This window comes from Plectropomus leopardus, chromosome 8 (genome assembly GCF_008729295.1).
Source record: "Plectropomus leopardus isolate mb chromosome 8, YSFRI_Pleo_2.0, whole genome shotgun sequence".
Lineage (NCBI taxonomy): Eukaryota > Metazoa > Chordata > Actinopteri > Perciformes > Serranidae > Plectropomus > Plectropomus leopardus.
This window is the reverse complement of record NC_056470.1, coordinates 33,976,778-33,996,315: the sequence shown is the minus strand read 5'-3', so window position 1 is coordinate 33,996,315 and position 19,538 is coordinate 33,976,778. Positions and strand designations below refer to the sequence as shown.

General features: G+C 38.2%; 1 protein-coding gene across 1 annotated transcript in view; it reads right to left on the bottom strand.

Moving 5' to 3' along the window:
* Nucleotides 1–19,538, bottom strand: part of LOC121947546 (nucleolar protein 4-like) — a 180,893-nt gene that overhangs the window by 123,344 nt on the left and 38,011 nt on the right. The window contains exons 2-4 of the mRNA XM_042492641.1: nucleotides 15,433–15,585; nucleotides 11,487–11,598; nucleotides 1,941–2,047 (exon numbers count right to left, since the gene is read on the bottom strand). Coding sequence (XP_042348575.1) covers nucleotides 1,941–2,047; nucleotides 11,487–11,598; nucleotides 15,433–15,585 — 372 coding nt within the window. The remainder of the gene's footprint in view (nucleotides 1–1,940; nucleotides 2,048–11,486; nucleotides 11,599–15,432; nucleotides 15,586–19,538) is intronic.

The following is a 19,538-nucleotide window of genomic DNA, read 5'->3' as shown; positions in this document are numbered from 1 at the left end:
GTACTGATCCACAAAAGAAAGAGAAAAGCTGATCTTCCTCGCAGACTTCGCCTCCAGATGCAACACTGTCAGACTTTCACACTCGTACCAGTTTAGCGACAGATGACAGAAACAATCAGCCATCTATTCTGGTTTTTCTATTTTGGCTCTACCTGGTTATCTCTCGCTCGTATTTTGGGCGCTTCTGGTGGCCCTCAAACCATTGGTGCTCATGGTGAGGAGAACTTTGAGGGTTCTATTCTGGCCTCCGCCGTTTGCGCATGTCATCCCCTCTTTCTCTCCCTCTTTATGCATATGTTCATCTATTAAAAAAGGCGAAAAAGCCCAAAAAATAATCTTTAAATAAAAAAAATAAAACATACCACTTGTATTACTTGTACCACCATTTTTTGGTCCATTTTTTTTAAATTAATGGAAATATTCGAAGTTTGCATCGATATGATGGAGGCTGTCCTCCCAAGAAAAATCGAAGCAACAGTCATGATGAACCCTATATTCAGCAAGCTAGTGAATGCAGGAAATACAAAGTGTATAGGACCAGAGGAAAAAGATAAAAACACTGAGAACATCCACAGAAAAATGAACCTCCGTAGCCTCTGCTGCTTCGGAAAATGTCGGCAAACACGTTAAAACTACCGAACTCCGGGATCATTTTCACTTTCGAGTTTGTGAATACCACAAGAAAGAGCCGTGAACACGGTAAAAACAACCCCATCTGAAGCAAATATTTGCCACAAAGTTGTTCAAGCAATCAAGAAAGCCTCCTTGTTTCCTTGACGACTGTCATTCCCCAACTTGAACTTATTAGTATCATCACCACAGCAACCTTAACCAGGACTTGTTTTACCCAAACTACAATCTTTCCCTGAACCTGACCAAACATTAAGCAAAGTATTGTAACCATGGATTGTATTTATGAAGGATGTAGCTGCCGTGATGTCACCCACTGGTTTGTGGACCGCCGTTTTCAAGGCTCGAGATCAGCATTTCGTTGCCATCTTGGTTTTTTGGAGGCAGAAGTGACTTTCTTTGGATGGGAGGTTGAAACTGTGAAGGAGCTCACTGTGTGCACTTACTATCCATGACTATTGTGACGTAGCATTATATTGGGGATCAAACAATGAGTAAATCAGTGAGTAGTAATTAGTAATTAGTGAGTCAATAAACTTCATATTTTGCTGATGAAGTAATAGTTGGGGTTGTTTTTCGAGCGTCAATGCAGAATATTAAATCGCTCAATGGATATTTTGGGGTTTTGGACTGTTACTTGCTCCTGGAAGACGTATTTTAAGTTTATGTCATTCTCTGGGCTAAATGTTTAATTGATTCATCTTCTAAAAATGGAAATAAACTGATAACAAACTCGAGACTGACTAATGAAAAAAAGTCCTTCTGATTTGGTCTACTAGAAACTTTTTGATTTGGAGACATGAGAAAATGTTTTTCTTCACATCATCCTACGTGTCTAACCATTTTTCAGGTCATCTGTTTGCATTTTTGGACACCGGCATAAATTAGTTTCCAGATAAATATACATTCTGTGCAGAGAATACACAAACAGCGCCGTCTCATACTCAATATGAAGAAATGGTTTTGGTCCACTGACCTCCACGACTATCAGACTCAAAACACTCGTATTTTTTCTCATTACGGTGTTTTAATTGCAAGACGGTGTGTGGGAGGTTTCTTCCTAGGCGAAGCATTAGCGGGCCCCCTGGTTTCCTCCCACACGCCTCTACTCAATACTCAGTGCACAAAAGAGTCTGCCTGTTTGTCAAGATTTACTGTATGATCCACTCTCGAGGAGATTCTTGTGGTCTCGGGGTGAACAGAAACACACATTTTCTGTCTGACAGCACAGACGGAAATTCAGAAACAATGCGGCTCCGCACGCATCTGGGCTGTTTAACATGCAGCTCTGTCGCAGTGACCTCACGTACCTTGTTGTTGCTCATGCACTGCAGCTTCATGTGTTTCATGTAGGTGGTGGTGAGAGGCATGTTGTAGTCTATCACCTCCAGAACCAGAGAGCTCGGCCTGTCGTTCTCTGGAGAGGACGAGAGAGAAGACAAACATCAAGCAGTGACAACGACCTGTCCCCTATTTTACCTGTGATTTACATGGCAGTGGGAAAAAAAGGAGTTTTCACAGAGCGCGTGGGAGGATCTGCAGCAGTTTTCGGCAAACTGGAATATGCAAAATACCATGAAACTTCAGTTAATAGCCAATGCTATTTTTTGCTTAAATCACTGAACTCAACAGCCTTATATTTTGGACAGGCATCTATATGGGATATGGTTTTAATTCCTTTTACACAAACCTTTTCTAACATTAGATTTTAGATTTCTTTTTTAATGCACTATTCTTTTATTGGTTTGTATGGTCTTGAGGGGAAAAGGAAAAAAAAAAGATTTAAATCAATCAAAACTCGCTCAGCAAAGATGAAAATACAATTAATTATTTATTCCACCTCTTGAGACCTGCGAAAATCTGCTGTATGCTATTAAAAAACATGGGAAGAAGGAAATGAGCAACAAAAGAGGAAGAAATGACCCAGAGGTTAGCAAGGATTTTTGTGAAAAGTATGTGGAAAATTATCCTTACATCCAAAGATCTTGTATAAAAATGAACTGCATGGCAGCCAGACCGAGCCTCTAATTGAGCCAGACCTTTATTTGTCAAAATGTGTCGACACACGCGGCCATTAAAAAGGACGAGGCCTCTATTTGAAGTTTTACGGTACTATCTGCATCAGCATTACACTGTCAAATCTGACAAGTTGCTCTCACCTGAAAAAGTAAAAGAATGTAACTATTAGTCTTATTTCCGGTTAACTTTATATCTTATTGTTAGCTTTACTCAAAATTTAGCTGTATTTACTTAATTTTGTGAAGTTGTTACCACTTTAAAATGACAGGTGGAATGAACTTGTTCTTTGTAAGTGTTGGCAACGTCAGTAAACCAAATTAGTCTGACTTAACTTGATCATGACAAAGAGGATGAAATTTTGTTTACATGTTTAAGAAAATATGAATATTACTGGCTAGTTTGCAACTGGTGGAATACAGATATATATACCAGATTTAAACTTGGTTTACTGATGTTGCTAAAACTTAGAAAGACTGATTTAATTAAACTCATTTTATAAGCTGCAACAGCTTCACAAAACTAAGAAAATATAACTAAATTTCAAGTGAACAACAACTGGATATAAAGTAAACTTGAATTAAGATTTATAGTAATATTTGCTTACATTTTTTCCTAGATTTTTTAAAAGTAAAACGACATTTTAACAGTGTATAGACAACAAACAACGACATATCTGAGATGTCAGAGTGAACTAATCTCACTTTTTGAAATAACCTTTTACACTTCCACAAGCACATTATATTTTATGTTTTATCTTATTTCAATCTATATAATCTATATAATCTATCTCTGACAGCTGACTTCTTAGACCCACTGACTGTTGCTGGCGTCTGTTATCCTGCTCTGTCGGACAGTCAACACTAGAGGACCCTCTAGAGCTGGAGAGCAGCACAGACAAAGACAGGCAGTCTGACTCAGTTCAGGCCTTAAAATCCAAACTTAAACTCAGCTCAGCTTTCAGTTAGTTGCTTATTATCTGTATGTGTGTGTGTTTGTGTAGTCTGTGCAGGTTCCCAGGATCCAGAGGAGGCCGTGTGGCGACGCCTCACATCCTCCCAGATCCATATTCTTACAGTCTAGCTAAAACTCATCCAGATTATCTATACCTTAATTTTACTTATAGGTCTAATTCTTACACAGGACATTGTTGCATGTCTGTCCATCCAGGGAGATAAGTCCCTCCTGAGCTGCTTCACTGTTTTTTCCTTTGAAACCTGTTTTCTTGTGTTCAGATGCGTTTCATAAGCTGTTTGAGCCTTCGAAGCCTGAGCAGACTGGTTTGATTTATTTCTAAAACATGAGGACAAAGGCACTAAACAACTTGGCAAGAAATGAAGAAAAGATGACAAGAAAATTACCTTAAAAATAGCTCTAAAAAAGAGGGGGTGATTTTTAGAAAGTCATCCAAAAAATAGGATTTTTTAATTACTATCATTATTATTATTACTATTTCAGTACTTTTTATGTTATTTTCTTTTGTTATTGTTATTTTCCCCCCCCCCCCCCCAAACCTATCAGCTTTGCTCAGGTTTCAAAGAATTAAAGGTCTTTTTCTTTATCTGAAGTGAGGGTCAAAGCAGAGAGGGAGTGTTATGCCGTGCAACACGTAAATCTCCTTGAGTAAAATTTTTATTTTATGATATTGGCCTTTATAACTAAAGCTGACATGACTTGAGGAAGTAAAGAGAGACTCAGTTATAATATAAACCAAAGGTACAAATGTCTCTCTCTGTTACTACAAAAGCCTCTTTTCTCTTCACACCAACATTTTATAAGGAAAGAAAGGAAATAAAGGTACAAAACAAACCACACAATCTCTCAATCACGCAGACTTTTCTCCTCTGCCTCTGCTTTCAGCCATTTATCTCCTGACCTCGTAAAGGACGCATCTAACATCCGCAGCGTCCACAGAATGGACATGAATACAGGGCAAGAGATCAATAAGGCTTAGCAGAATAGACAGGACGGTCATCATTGATTGGTGATTGATAGTCTTGTATGAGACAGGAGAAAGAGAGAGTGTGTTCTCCAGAGAGGGACAGACTGTGATAACTGACTGATTATGTGACACAAAGCTGCTGCACGGTTTTCAACATGAGGCTCCGGACCCCTAGCGATCAGGACAACTGTGATCTGGGACAAAGACGTTTAAAAAAAAAAAGTGCAAAATTGTGTGTTTTGGGTTTTTTTAAAGCCAATTGTGTAGTGGTGTTGTATGAGGTGGTTCATATTAAGTGTTTTTAAATTATTTTTTTATCATAATCTGAACTGAGGCGATAAATCAGAAAGGGTTGCAGGTGTTTTAACCCTTTGAAAACAAAACCAGTTTTCGTGTACAGCATTCAGAGGCCTGGCCCAAGTATGTAAACCTCTGAAATCAGAGCAAATTGGTTTGATTTATTTTGATTTGTTTATTTATTTATTTATTGGCTTTTATCGCTTTTATGATAAGATGATGAAGTGATGAGAAAGTGAAAGGAAAGGGGCAGATAGAATAAGGATGACATGCAGCAAAGGGCCACAGGCCACAAGAATCGAAACCGGGCTGCTGCAAAGCGCTCAGCCTACATGAGGCGACGCTCTCCTCACTGAGCTAGAGCCCGCCCCTCGTTTGATTAAATAAAAAAAAAAAAAACATAAATAATGGGAAATGCAGTCCACAACTTGGCATGAAATGTCCTGAAAACTGCCAAAATATTGTGAAAGGTGACAAGAAAATAATCTGAAAAAGAGAATCATTAACAAGAGACAAATATCAAGACAATTAAAGTTATATTTAATATGATTAAATATTTTAAAAAATGGGTTACAGAGATACATATATATTTTTTTTCATTATTTGTATTGATTATTGTTTTATGTTATTTTATTTTAGCACACTTTTAGGTCATTTCCTTTTTTTGTTCTGTTACTTTTCTTTCTTTCTTTTTCTTTGCTTATTTCAATATTCTTCAGGAGAATTAAGCTGTAGATAAATGACTGTTCGTTTTGAGCTTCTGTCCTCTAACACTGTTCTGCAAACGGTTTAAGTCAAATCAATTTTACTTAGAAAGCCCAAAATTAGAAATTTGGCTCAAAGGGTTTTACAATCTATTCAGCAAGCTAAACCCCCCCATCCTTTGACGTGAGTGATAACTCTTTCAGAACGAGCTGACATTTAATAAATATCAAAGTTCCCACACATGAGCGACATTTTAAAACTTGTCCATGAATTTTCAAGGACTCATTCTAACAAAAACCTCTCGTGCTACTCGTCGGCTGTTTCTCAAACGTATCAGATTCAAACTCTATTTAAACAGCATTTCTGCTGGCTGGCATGAAGAGAGGGAGGGACTGCAGAAAATTAAGTGTAATGTTATCCACTGAAAACTGCAGTAAGAATTTCAATACAAACCACAACAAAAAACTTTACTTTTCCAAAACTTTCATTGACTTATACTAATTCCATGATTTTTCCAGGCCTGGAAAATGTGACTGTGAAATTCTATGACTCAGCAGAATAAACTGAAATAACACTGACACTGTGATGCAAACACAGATGCACTCTGGTTTAGCTGAAAATTTTGTTTTTTTGACAAAAAAAACAACATATTTTTGTTTTTTTCATCTTAAAGAAAGCAAAGTCTTCTGCTAACCTACACCCACACACACGCATTCACACACACACACACACACACACACAGAGTGAGCCTGCTGCCTGTGTCAATTAAACATGGCCCTGGTCCACGCTGATTAATTGCATTTAATAATTCACAGCTGAACTTTAGTGGGAGTCACTTCAGTGTGGCGATAAAGAGGGCTGAGGTCGTGTGTGTGTGTGTGTGTGTGTGTGTGTGTGTGTGTGCATGTGTGTGCGTGTGTGTGCATGCACGTCGGGAAGAGGCCGAACCCCCACAGGGTTGGAAGGCAATTAGCTGCTCTCTCTCTCTGAGTGGCATCCAGTGAAGGTACAACACACACACACACACACACACACACACACACACACTGAGCTGAGGTATCACGGCTGCTGTCATTACTCTGTGTGTGTGTGTGTGTGTGTGTGTGCGTGTGTGTGATTGTTTGCACAGCTTATTTCATCTTGTAATTAATTAACTTCTACGTTCTGTGGAAACATCACATCTTCATATTTCATTTCATGATGTTTCCTTTTCATTGTTTTAAAATCAGTGACCAGCTGATCCAAACACACAGAGAAACAGTTTGTTTTGATTCACATATAAAAAGAGAGGGAGCCCCTTTGACGCTGCCTCTTCAAGCTGGGAATATTCGCCGTTATGCCGCCTCGCTGTTCTGTATTAGAGATACGGCCATGAAATGGGGGGCCAAGTTGTCTCACTTTGAAGCTGCCAGGGAAGGCAGTAACAGCACCAAAATGTCATCTGAAGAAGTTCCCTTAAGGTGTTCTTGAGATATTGCTTTCATAAGAATGAGACAACTGCATGGTCACCATGACCTTTATCCTTTGACCGCCAAATCTAATCAGTTCGTCCTTGAGTTCGCTGGAACATTTGTGCCAGATTTGAAGGAATTGCCTTCGTTCACAAGAATGACACAGACGAGGTCACAGGGACCTTGACCTTTGAGCTATGATTACTAAAATCTAATCAGCTCACGCTGAGTCCAAGTGAAGCGTTCTTGAAATACAGTGTTCAAAAGAATTCGCTGGACGTACAGTCGTACGGACCGACAACTCGAAAACATAATCTTCTGCGTGGAGGCATAAAAACCCTTTAATGGGGTCACATGTCACAACCATCACGCCTCTTTTGATTCCACGATGCCGGCATGCTGTCTAAAATCACACATTGGAGGCTGCTGTCGTTTGGTTCTGTGTAGGGACGATAACAATTAATCGAAAATCAATCAATCGTTAAGAATCTAACTGAACATGTGAAATCATTATCAGTTAAATCAATAGGCTATGTGATGCTGTCAAAGTATATGAAAAATGTTGCCGTAAGCTTTGATTGAGGAAAAAACAATTGTTATTCTTTGAAATAAGCAAAATAAGAATACGAATACGAAAATTTGGATATGTAACACTGAGGATAACTTTTCTCTGCCAGGACTCCCCTCTCACCCCTCATCTTCTCTGTCTCCTTTTGTCCTCCTCTCATTTCTTCTCCTACATTTCACTCTTTACACCCTGTACTGAGATCTCCTCTCCGGCCCCTCCCACCAGCGCCGGCTCTTTCTCCCTCTCTCCCCCGACTCTGTGGAAAATGAGCTCGTTTCCTGGGCCATTTTCTTTGTTAAAAGCCATTAATTTGGCTAATTGAGGAGAGAGACAGGACACTCCAATGACTCCTCTGTTTAATGAGGGACGTGGAGGAAAAACCGGGGGGGAGGGATGGACGGAGGTTATGGGGACGGGTAGAGGGGGCGGTATAGGGGAAGGAGGATGTGGTGGCGAGGACTGCAGGGATGGGACAGGAAGCTTGGAGCAGCAGAGGGGGATGATGGGAAACAGAAGAGGAGCTGGGAGCGAGATGGTGGGTGGGAAGCTTGGAGGAGAGAGCAGAGACGAACAGCTGGAGGGGGGATGGAGGGATGAGCAGGAGGAGGGATGGGGGAGGGATGGGAGTGTGGAGAAAGACGGGGAGGGGGGTTATATATGTTCAGTAGTTTCTGAACATATATAACGTGTGTACGTGTGTGTGTGTGTGTGTGTGTGTGGTGTGGGGGGGGGGGGGAGGGGAGTGTGGGGAGAGGCGGGGGGGGGGCCTTCAGGGTGCCAGTAGTTTCTGAACATATATAACGTGTGTACGTGTGTGTGTGTGTGTGTGTGTGTGTGTGTGGTGTGGGGGGGGGGGCAGAGGAGGAGGATGTAAAATACATGTCAGCATCTTGTCTTTCGGCTGGCAGCTAAAAACGTCCGAGCTGAGATACTTTAACTATATTTTCTGCTGAAAGACTGAGGGTATCATTGAATTTCACTTTTTTTACATTTCATATACATGTTATTACAAAAAAATACACAGAGGAGTCTGATAGCTTCTTAACCCTCTGAGCAAACTGATATCTTTTAAAAACATGGGTGGACGGCAAAAACAAACTCAAGAGGAAATGACTAAAAAATTAGCAATAAATTAGTAAAATATTTTTAGAAATGACCACAGAATTAATGAAAAAAGAAAAGAAAAGTAAAAAAACAACTGAAAACAAGGAATTGACCTGAAAAATAAAAGAAGAAAACAAATGCTTAAAAAATAATGATAGTTTGGTGTGTTCTTGTGAAGTTTCTTGTTATCTTCCTCCCATGTTTTAGAAAGAAATCAAGACAATTTGCTCAGCTTTCAAAGGGTTAAAGTATTCAATACAAGCTGAGACCTTGATATCTTTTAAAAAGTAAAAGGCAATGAGAAACACTGGAAAAATGACCCAAAAATTAAAATAATGATAATTCTGCCACTTCTATCAGCCATTTTCCCTAGCTTTTTTTAAAAAAATTAATTAAATCTACAAAATCTTGTAAACCCTAGAAACGTCCTCAAATTCAAGAGATGTCCTACAATCCTTCAAACATCCTAAAATCCTAGATACATGTATGGTCAAGTTCAGTATCCTTGTTTTAGTGACAATAACGGAGAGCCGGCCTCGGTCTGCAACAATAAGTCATCAGATTATAACATGAAACATTTCACGTTATAACAAAATAAAAACGATTTTGTTCACCCAAGAAAATAAGATAAATTAAAGATAGATAATGTGATAAATAATGTGAGAACATCTTTACGTAACCATAAACTTTTCACATAACATGATGCGGATCTGTTTTTCTTTTTCTAGAGTGATAGCAACGTACCTCCATAACAAACAGAGCGCGTTCTCCACATTGGCCTGTTTTTAAATCTGTTACGTCAAACCTGCTTTACATCTTCACATTCAGCTGAGTATCATTTTCTGTGGAATGAAGGAAAGACTGGGAAACATCTAAAACCATCAGTTTTATCTTTAATTGTCTCTGGTATAGATCCTGCAGAGACTTCACAGAAGCTGCTCAGCTCGGCCACAAAGCTGCTCATCGGCATGACTGACAGGTGTGTCGGCACGAGGAAGGCAGGACTACTGTAACAACACGCCTTTTATCTCACGCAGAAACAATGCATATTTCAGCTTTAAAAACAGACGCGAAACCTGTTTATTCAACATTTCACACGTTTTCTGTTTCTCATTGAAAACAAACCCCCTGCTTCCTCCCAGATTTGTGTCGCATTATCACCTTCACAGGAAGACAAATCTGGGGATAACAATCAATATTTGAATTTTAAAATTGTAAATATTAAAACTTTGTGGAAAAAAAAACCAAAAAAAATTAAAGATCAGTAATAACTTCAAAAAAGTTTTGGCATTCAGTGCGACTAAAGTGGAGTGTTTTGCAGAAAATCTGTCTGTTTTTCAATCTGCCAGATTTTATTTTCCTTTTTTCCCTCTTTACATTCAGATAATGTGTTGACAACGTTGCCAAGATGCGGGGCGGCAAATATGTGTGAGAGACAAGCGAGGGGAAGGAAGAAAGAAGGTGAGAGGGACTCTAATTGAAAGACATTTCAGAGAAAGAAGGTGAACAAAAAGAGTGATTACAATGAGGACGAGCTGAAAGCAGGAGAAGAGTGAGAGACAGGACGGGTTCCTTTGATGGAGATGCAGAGAAAGAAAAACAGCGAACGGAGACGAGATCTCATATTTTCTTTGCCAGTATTGGATTTCAGTTTCATGCCAAGACAGAGTGTTAAACCAAGTTAAACTGAAGTGGAATTAAGTGGCGAAGAAAGCGCAAGAAAAGAACCACAAGTGAAAATAGTTTAGCATTTTACAGTGTTAATATCTCTCATCTTCTGTCATCTGCTCGTGTCGACTTTGACAGGTGATCTCACGCTAATGGAGCTTAATTTTGCTCATTAGTGAAACATTAGACACAATTCAAGACTAAAACTGAACTACTGTAACGACAACGCAAGCAAAGAAAGCACAAGAAAAATCTTTGATTCTTTCTGGTAGAGTCTGAAGTGAGTCTGCGTCTGCTTCGCCTTTATAGGCAAATCTCGTGGTGAGTATCAGTTTAAGGCATAGAGGTTTAAAAACACTATTTTCCTCAAAAGGAAATCTAAAATATCAGTCAATAAGCACAAATATGTTCAAACTAAAAGAACTCTCCTACCAAAACCTACGTGGGTTTCCATTACAGGCTGAAAAACTTAAGCAATAATTTAGAAATGTTAATGTAACACAATTACGAGTTAACTGCGTTTAGATTGAATGTTATGTGACTTCTATTTCATTTCTTCTTAAACCACGTTTAAGAAAAACGGTTAATGGAAACCTGCCTCATGAGCCTTGTTTTTTTGTTTTGTTTTGTTTTGGTTATGACTTACTGACAAAACTAATTAACCCTTTCCTCCTTTTTGGTCATATACAAACAGACTTTGATGTCGGCAGAGTTTCTCTTCAGTGCCCAGTTACATTCATTTAATGTGTATTCCCTGTTTAACAGACAGTAATTCACTTTATGGTTAATAAAGAGAGAATAAAGAAACTAATAAGCCAGAATTCATTGGTGTCAACACTAACAGGAAGATTTTTTTTTTTGCAACAAAATGTGATAAATCACACTGTTAGTAAAAAGTAAAAAGTGCATTCCACTCAGGGACACACAGCAGAGGGTAATTATAATGCACTTTATAATAAATGATCATTGAAACAGTAGTGAGATCATTAATGATTCTGCCGAGGTGTTTGCTACAGTTTGTGCTGCATAAAAGTCTTCAGGCTCAAAGTGAGAAACGAGAGGGATCACCGACTCGAACATTTGCTGCAGTGTTGTGTGTTTGTACCTTTGTAGTCCTGTCCGGTGGTGCTGATGTGCATCCTCTTCTGACACTCTCCACAGCTCATCAGGAAGCGAGTCACCGCCTCCCTGGGCAGGAAGGCGTACGTCTCGGCGATCTGAGACAGAGACACCAGCGAGACAGAGAGTTGTTAAAACTCTTTCTCTTGTTTCTGAAAGCACTGATGATGATACAAAGAGCTGTGTGATGGTGATGTCTGGACTGAGGCAAAGAGCACACGGAGCTGCAGACCGCATTTATTGTACATGATTTATTTCCACCTGTCACTTTCCTGGTCTCCATAATTCATAATCATTAAAATCTGCATTTAAGATACAAACATTTGCAGTGATTTAAAGTTAAAATTTCAATATAAATTGATTAAAGTGCATAGTTATTTTTATCAGTGGTGTAATGTAACAAAGTATTATTACTGAATTGCCCAGCACTGCTCCTTAAACAATATTGTTCTCATTCTTACATTTTATTACAACATGTCCCGACAGGACGAAGGTTTGGTCCGGATCCAGTTGGTGATGCCTGGCTTACAGGTACATGTGATAAATCAGTGGTATGGGCGCTATTAATAGCCACCTCCGTGCATATTGGCTGGCATGCAATGACAGGTGTTTTGTTGGAAAACCTTGCAGGAGTGAGACAGTTTGTACAACTGCTCCAGTTAAAGCGGGCTGTCCGACATATCCGCGCGCTGGAGTGGATTGTCGGACATGTCAACGCAGTAGAGCGGGCTGTCGCACATGCCCACGCGCTGGAGAGGGCTGTCAGATGTGTCCGCGCGCTAGAGCTGTCGGACATGTCCGTGCAGTAGAGTGGGCTGTCGGACATGTCCGTGCAGTAGAGTGGGCTGTCGGACATGTCTGTGCGCTGGAGAGGGCTGTCAGATGTGTCTGTGCGCTAGAGCTGTCGGACATGTCCGTGCAGTAGAGCGGGCTGTCGGACATGTCCGTGCGCTGAAGCGGGCACTATTGCCACTATCAAATATTATTTAAAAGCTTTTTCCACTGAGTTATTTTCTCCCTCATGGTCAAAGTTCGTGTGATGCATTTTAATGTCATGTTAAGGTAAATTCGTGTCATTTAATGTCCTATATTTCTCTGAATGACTTAACAGCTGTGATGAGAAGTGCTCGAGTGCTACACCGTAATCTTACTTTACAAAGTGATGTGGACAAAATCAACTACAGTCTGACGCTAAAATCCAATATTTACAGCTGATTATTAAACCACTAAAACATTTCATGTCATCACTCCTTATCATTCAGGCCATGTTGTCTACATTTCAAACCTCATCCCAGAATGTAAAGAAATGCCTTCATTACCTGCTTCTCTCAAAGTATTTAAAGATGGATTTTTTTTTATCATCATTTATTTATTTTTATTTTTTTTAAAGAGTCGCCGCACTCCTCAGTGACGGTGAGGATATGCGGTCTATAAATTAGTGGGTGTGTTTGAATGTGCGTGTGCATAAATCAAACATTTACTCTGGAAGAGACGCACAAAGACAAAAGAGGAGAGGAGGAAGGGTGGAAAATAGCCAGCGTGGGTGGATGGGGGGTTGCTGTGTATGCAGCAGTGTGAGTGTGTGTGTGTGTGTGTGTTTGTGTGTGTGTGTGTTTGTATGAGAGAGTGACAGAGGGGGTAAAGCAAACGCAAATGTCACTCCCAGCCTTTGGTGGCACTCAGACCAGCTTCTGGCTTTAACTATACTGTATATACAGTATAGTTAATAATACTCGCTTTAACTATACTGTATATACAGTGTAGTTAATAATACTCGCTTTAACTATACTGTATATACAGTGTAGTTAAAGCGAGTATTTCATAATCATTCACCCTTTCCTCGTGCTTGTTTAAGTATCATTATTATGTATTTATTTGTGTAATTACTGATTTACAATTATTTCATTTTATCTTATTTTTTTAATCATAAGCCAGCCAGGGAGGGAGATAAGGGGAGGGTTATATAAAAGGTTAACTTTCTTTCTGTATTATCAAAACCTGCAAAATGTGTGAAACATATGGCTGCATATGGATGAGATGCAGCTATGTATATATGATTTATTCTTATACTGTGCACATCACTTAATAAAAAAGCGCTCACAAAAAACACTATATATAGATGCAGAAGGACACAGAAGACAGTCTGATAGGCCAAACCTAATATTTCTGTGTCATTTTTTGAAATGAAAATCAAAAGGAAAATGATAAATACAGATTGGTAATAAATTTAGAGGAAGGAGAGAAATTTCAGAAAAGTGAAACACTCAGTTATTAGAGCCTCATAACTCTGCAAACACAAATCTGTGGAAGCTGCACTTACTCCATTTCACCAAAAGAGGGCAGTGTCACCAGAGCAGAGACGCTCCATCACTCTCAGCTTTATATAAACCCCAAAACTCAAAATCTTTAAGACCTATCTGCCCCCATCCAACAGTATGATGGTGCATTTATAACTTAGCTTGAATTATGTTTAGGATAATTAATGTAGTCAAGGATAGTGAGATGAAACTAAAGGAAATAAGGAAAAGGTCAGGGAATCAAATTAATGAAATAAAAAGCTGGAATGGTGAAGAAATTCTTGAATAACAGTGATGTGATAACGAGGGCGCGCACGTTCACACACTGTCAGATGAAGACATCTGTGACCTATAAAACTGCTGTTTCAAAAAATGTATTTACTGGAGTTTCTTATTTTTTATCTCTCTGATGTTACTATTTCAAATGCTGTCTTTATTTATGCTGGTGTTTTTTTATATTAGGAAAAAAAAAATAAGGATTTTTTTAAGGTCTAGTGTGTAAGATTTGGGGGATTTAGTGGTATCTAGCAGTGAGGATTACAGATTACAATCAGCTGTAATTTCTCCTGATTAGTCGAATACTTTAATCAGTTAATAATTAACTGGCAACTGTTTTTTCATTGTTTAAGTCATTTTTCACGCAAAAAAAAACATTTCATGGTCCCAGCTTTTCATATAAAATGCATGTAAAATGTATGTATGAGGACTTAATAATTTGAATTATTTTGATTCATTAGATTAATTTAAACCTTTTTGCACGTGTACTTTTACTTTGATGCATTTACCTGAAATTATATTTACTCTGTTTGCGTTTATTTAACAGTAAACCTACATCAGTTTCACTAATGTTGAATTTAATTTTTCATATATTTTTTATTTTATCCTATTACAACTTTTTTTTGTGTCATCTCTCCAGTTTTGTTCATGTGCCAGAGTCTTAAACAAATTTGGGTGGTTAAGAGCGTTTGGTGCATCTGGAGTTGACTTCCCTTATATTTTTTCTTACCAGAAAATTAAGTGAAAATATGAGAGAAATTTAAGAGAATATTACTGCATGCATTGTTTAGTCATTCTGAAGAAACTGAAAAACTGAAAATTGTTGCCAATTGTTTTTCTGTTGATTGATGAGTTCATCGACTAAATCAGCTCTACTAAAAAAATGACACCTTTATATAAAAAAGGTGAAAGTAGAAACTGACTGCATGTGTCTGTTAGTTTCGTTTCAGAAAGATTCAGAGTGAAATCCACCTGAGCCGAAACTGAAACTTTCTTTTTTGCTTTTTTTTTGTGTTTTTTTAAATACCAGAGACTGTAAAAGAGGAATGAAGCCCAAAAGAAGAGGAAGAGAGATAAACAGAGAGAGAGGACAGACTGTTAGGCAACAGACAACACAAGTTACGAAAGACAGAATAGTCTCTGTGGGGTCGAGGTCAGAGGGCGGCCCGAGACACAGGACACACAGAGGCGTGAAAACTTCAAGGAGGAGACAGACGAGACAAAGTGAGAGTGAAAGACAAAAAGATGACATCAAGAAACCAGAAAGAATCCAAATTCAGAACAAAAGTAGAAGCTGTCGTACACAAATCAGCACTGTCATCATGTGGTTTAAATGTTAACGTGAAGTGATTTTCTTACAGCTTTGTAGGTCTTCTTCTGGCCGGCGTGTTTCGGGGCTTTGCCGGGGTCCGTGCTGATCTCCACGTGCATCGCATAGATGATGTCGAAGAAATCCTCCACCACCGCCACGCGCTTCAGGGACGAGTCGACCCCCGATACTCCGTCCACACACTGGAGACAGAGGGGGAGACACTTTGAGTTTTTGGCCTTTATTCAAAAGTAAAGACGGACAGGAGACATGAGGACAGTGAGTGTGTTTCTACCCGTGATTATAAGTGTAAACGATCACCGAGATCACCAGATCACTCAGACCTCACCAGGATGTCCGACACTCGTTTATTTAACAGCAGCTATCCACATTTTCAAAGACATCTCAGGTTTCTTTTTTTTTTTTAAAAAAAAAAGGTAAAAAGGTAACCAAGTTCTCTCAAAGTTTTTCACTTATGTGAATTTGCTGCTTTTCAGTGTTTTATTTCACTATAAACTGAAAACATTTAGGTTTTGTATTACTACTCTGACAAAAGTTTAGTTCTTGGAAGTTATTTTGTGGCATATTCAATATTTTCAGAGAATTTAATTAAATAATTGAAAAAAAATAATTAGAATATAAATTGTTAGTTGTAGCCCAGCTTCTATTTGTAATGATGTCTGTGCAAATCTAGTCTCTAAAATAAAATACAATATATTATTATTATTATTATTATTATTATTATTATCATTATAATTATAATTATCATTATACACTTCAGATGCAGAAAAAAAACACTACATGGCTTGGCTGAAAAGACAATCTTTAACTTGAGATGAAATCTAAAAATAACAAAAATAAGTTAAAACTACTAAAAATGAATAGTAATTCTAATTAAAAGTGGCAGTATTGCTTCCCTCTCTTTAGACTGTGAGACCTGCAGGCTGGCACTGCAGGACTATTTTCTCACTTTGCCACGAGTAGAAAATGAAAACAAGGACGTTCGTTACAAATGAAAACTGAGTCACTGACTCTTGTCTTTACTCTCGACTATCAAAAGCTCAGTTACAGTTTTCTGTTGAAATTATGAGTCATCTGTAATTTACAGAAACTCTGCTGACGAGGAGTCGCTGTGAAGTGAACTTGTGAGCAGAGTGTCTTTAATATTTGAGATCAGAGGACTCATTGATGCAGATTAAAGCTGCATGATTACAGATATTAATCTATTCATGTGTATTCTGCTGCAGCGCTCTGATCATTCGTCTGCAGGATTACAGGCAGTAAAGTTAATATGCTAAATTTTTTTGGCAAGTGTTTCAAACATACTGCAGATGGAACTTTCTGGCTTATTTGAACATTAACTCTTCGCCTCCTGCACATAAAACACAAGACGAGTGCTCTCACAGGCTGAGTTGGTGATGGATTTTGAAAGTTGAGTTGACTTACAACTATTTATCACAACCGCAATCAACAGAGGCTCGTTTCACAATGCGCTCTCGAGGTTATCTAAGGCTACATTAACACTGCAGGTCTCAGTGCTAAATTCAGATTATTATTACTTACATCCCATTCACATTCACATTATTTTTTAAAATATCAGATTACAGTTTTTTACAGGTCCTGAACTGACCTGCACCTGCAAAAGAAAGATAAAATGGTCACACGCAGCATGCTTTTTGTACAGAAATAAACACGGTGGTCACTAAAGTCAGCGTTCACAGTTTCATTGAACTTGATGTGAATTTGTGAGAAGATGATAATGAGAAGAAAAAGTGCCATATTTTTTTAAATATGTATTTTTGTGGAGCAGTGGCTTCTACACAGATGAACAGTCGGAGTGAGAAATAATTGGGAAATGAGACAACCAACGTCACCAACAGATTTTGTCCAAAATTTGAGGATGTCAAGGCAAAGACTACTTTTCTGTCAGCGACGCTACACAAGACTCCCGTGGAAAGACCAGGTGTAAACAGGTATCAGACACTTCAATTTAATGCTTTTCAGAGCTTTTCATGATCATTTCTAACCAAATTTAAGACTGACCCATCTGTGAGTGACATAAAAGTCACGTGACTTCCGATATGCATGTTCAGACTGAGGTCGCAAAAAAAATTAGTCAGTTAGTAGCCTAAATATGGATCTCACGTTACCTCCCTACATTGAAAAAGGATAAGCTCTTCTAATTTCCCATATCTTGAAGGTTGGAGGCTGTAAATGCAGTGATGCATGCTGGGTGGTTTCTGTCACTCAAAATAAACATTAACTTTGTAAACAATACATCTCGGAAAAAGACAGACAGAAAGACAATTTTAGCAGGGGACAAAAAAGTGTGATATTTGAGAGTAAAATGACATAAATAATGCAGTTTAAGTATTTAAATACACAAATAAAAGCTCTTATAGCGTTCTGTTACAAAGTACATCTTATTTTTCTATGTCAATCAAAATGCAAATGACAAAACAATTAAAATGAATTAAACATGTATTTTAATTAGATGTAAATGAAATAGTGCCCATCTGTGTCCATAGGTAATATAATGTAACTGCATTACATCACACCCTTCACACTTTTCCAGGTGACTGTTAATTGGTAATTGTTGTCAGACATGATGTGAAGGTGTAAAATCAGAACATTGATGGAGTAAAATTCGTGTCATTAGAGGGCATTTAGCTGCTGTAGATATTTAAAACATAATGACATGTGTTTGTGTTGCCAACATGCCAATTTCCTCTGATGTTTAATGGTGTGAAACAAAGTCATGATGTGTAATTATATTTAAATGACTGAGCAGCCCTGAATTACACTCCTACACCTGCTGTATGTTAACCAAACTTCCCAGAGGACAGAGCTCTTTTTCTCTCTGTCTCTGTCTCTCTGCGTATGTCTCTCTCTCTCACACACAACAACATCATGGGAATACCAGGAAGTCTTGGGAACCACTTTTTTCCCACAAGGCTGTGGGGGAGTGTGAGGTGTGTCTCAGCAGAAAGAGGGACTGGACAGGGTGGGAAAGTGAATGTGTGTGTTTGATTTTTAGACAAAAAAAAACAAAGAGAGAGGAACAGTGAGACAAAAGCCCTTTTCTACATAGAGATTGTCCGTTTTCACATAAGATATCGTCAAAATGTCGCACCTGTGCCACCCATGATACCTCCTGCTGGCTCTCCTGTTTATACAGACATCGTTTCATCAACTGTTTCGACCTCCGATCCCTCCCTGAAGGTGAGACTACTCTCGCCCATGTTAAACAGAAATCACGCTATAGGACCGCTAAAAAGTCCCGTCTTTATGCCGCCTTTGCATTTTTACACAGAACCAAATGGCTGCAATTGTCTGTGTGATTTTAGACAGCATGCCGTCAACGCTGAAGCTAAAGAGACGTGACAGGAGGGCATTTTATTGCAATGGTGTCAGCCTCCAGTGTGAGATAAAACTTAAGCAACAGCAGTCCTTACTAAAAAATAAAATGGCAAAACAATCATTTCAAATCTACCTACAGGTGCAAATAAAGTCACCTACCTATTTCCTCTCCCTGTTACTCACAATAAAGTTTATTGTTTAACTGTAAAATATCCTGCCTCTGTGAAATATCTTTGTGACAAATATTAATTAACCCTTTCAAACCTCAGAAAAAAGGCTTTATTTCTTTAAAAAAATATTGAAAAAATGCAATAAGCAAAGAAAAATGAGTACCTGAAAATGAAAAAAGTAAAAAATAGAGAAGGAAAGAAAGACAGAAATAAAAAAAAATTAAAATCTAGAAATGACCTAAAAAAAAAAATCTTTTTGTAACATAATTTCAAATATGGAATTATAATTTTATATATTTCTTAGCTTTGTCTTTCTCCTAGACATTTTTTCCTAGCTTTAAAAAATAAAATTCTAAATCTACTAATTTCTATTAATTTTTTAAACATTTAAGTGGCTCATTGCCTTTATCACGTGTTTTTGACAGAAATCAAAACAAATTGCTCCAAACAATTAAATACTTGTGAAAGGCATACGAATGTTGCAAAAAATATATATATTATTGTTTATATCAACATTGGAATTTTTACTCTCCAATATTGGAATCATCCCCAAAAATCCAGAAGCGGTCAGGCTCTTCTGCGAACAACTGCTTTTTAAATATCCTGCAGTGGGTCGCACATATAAC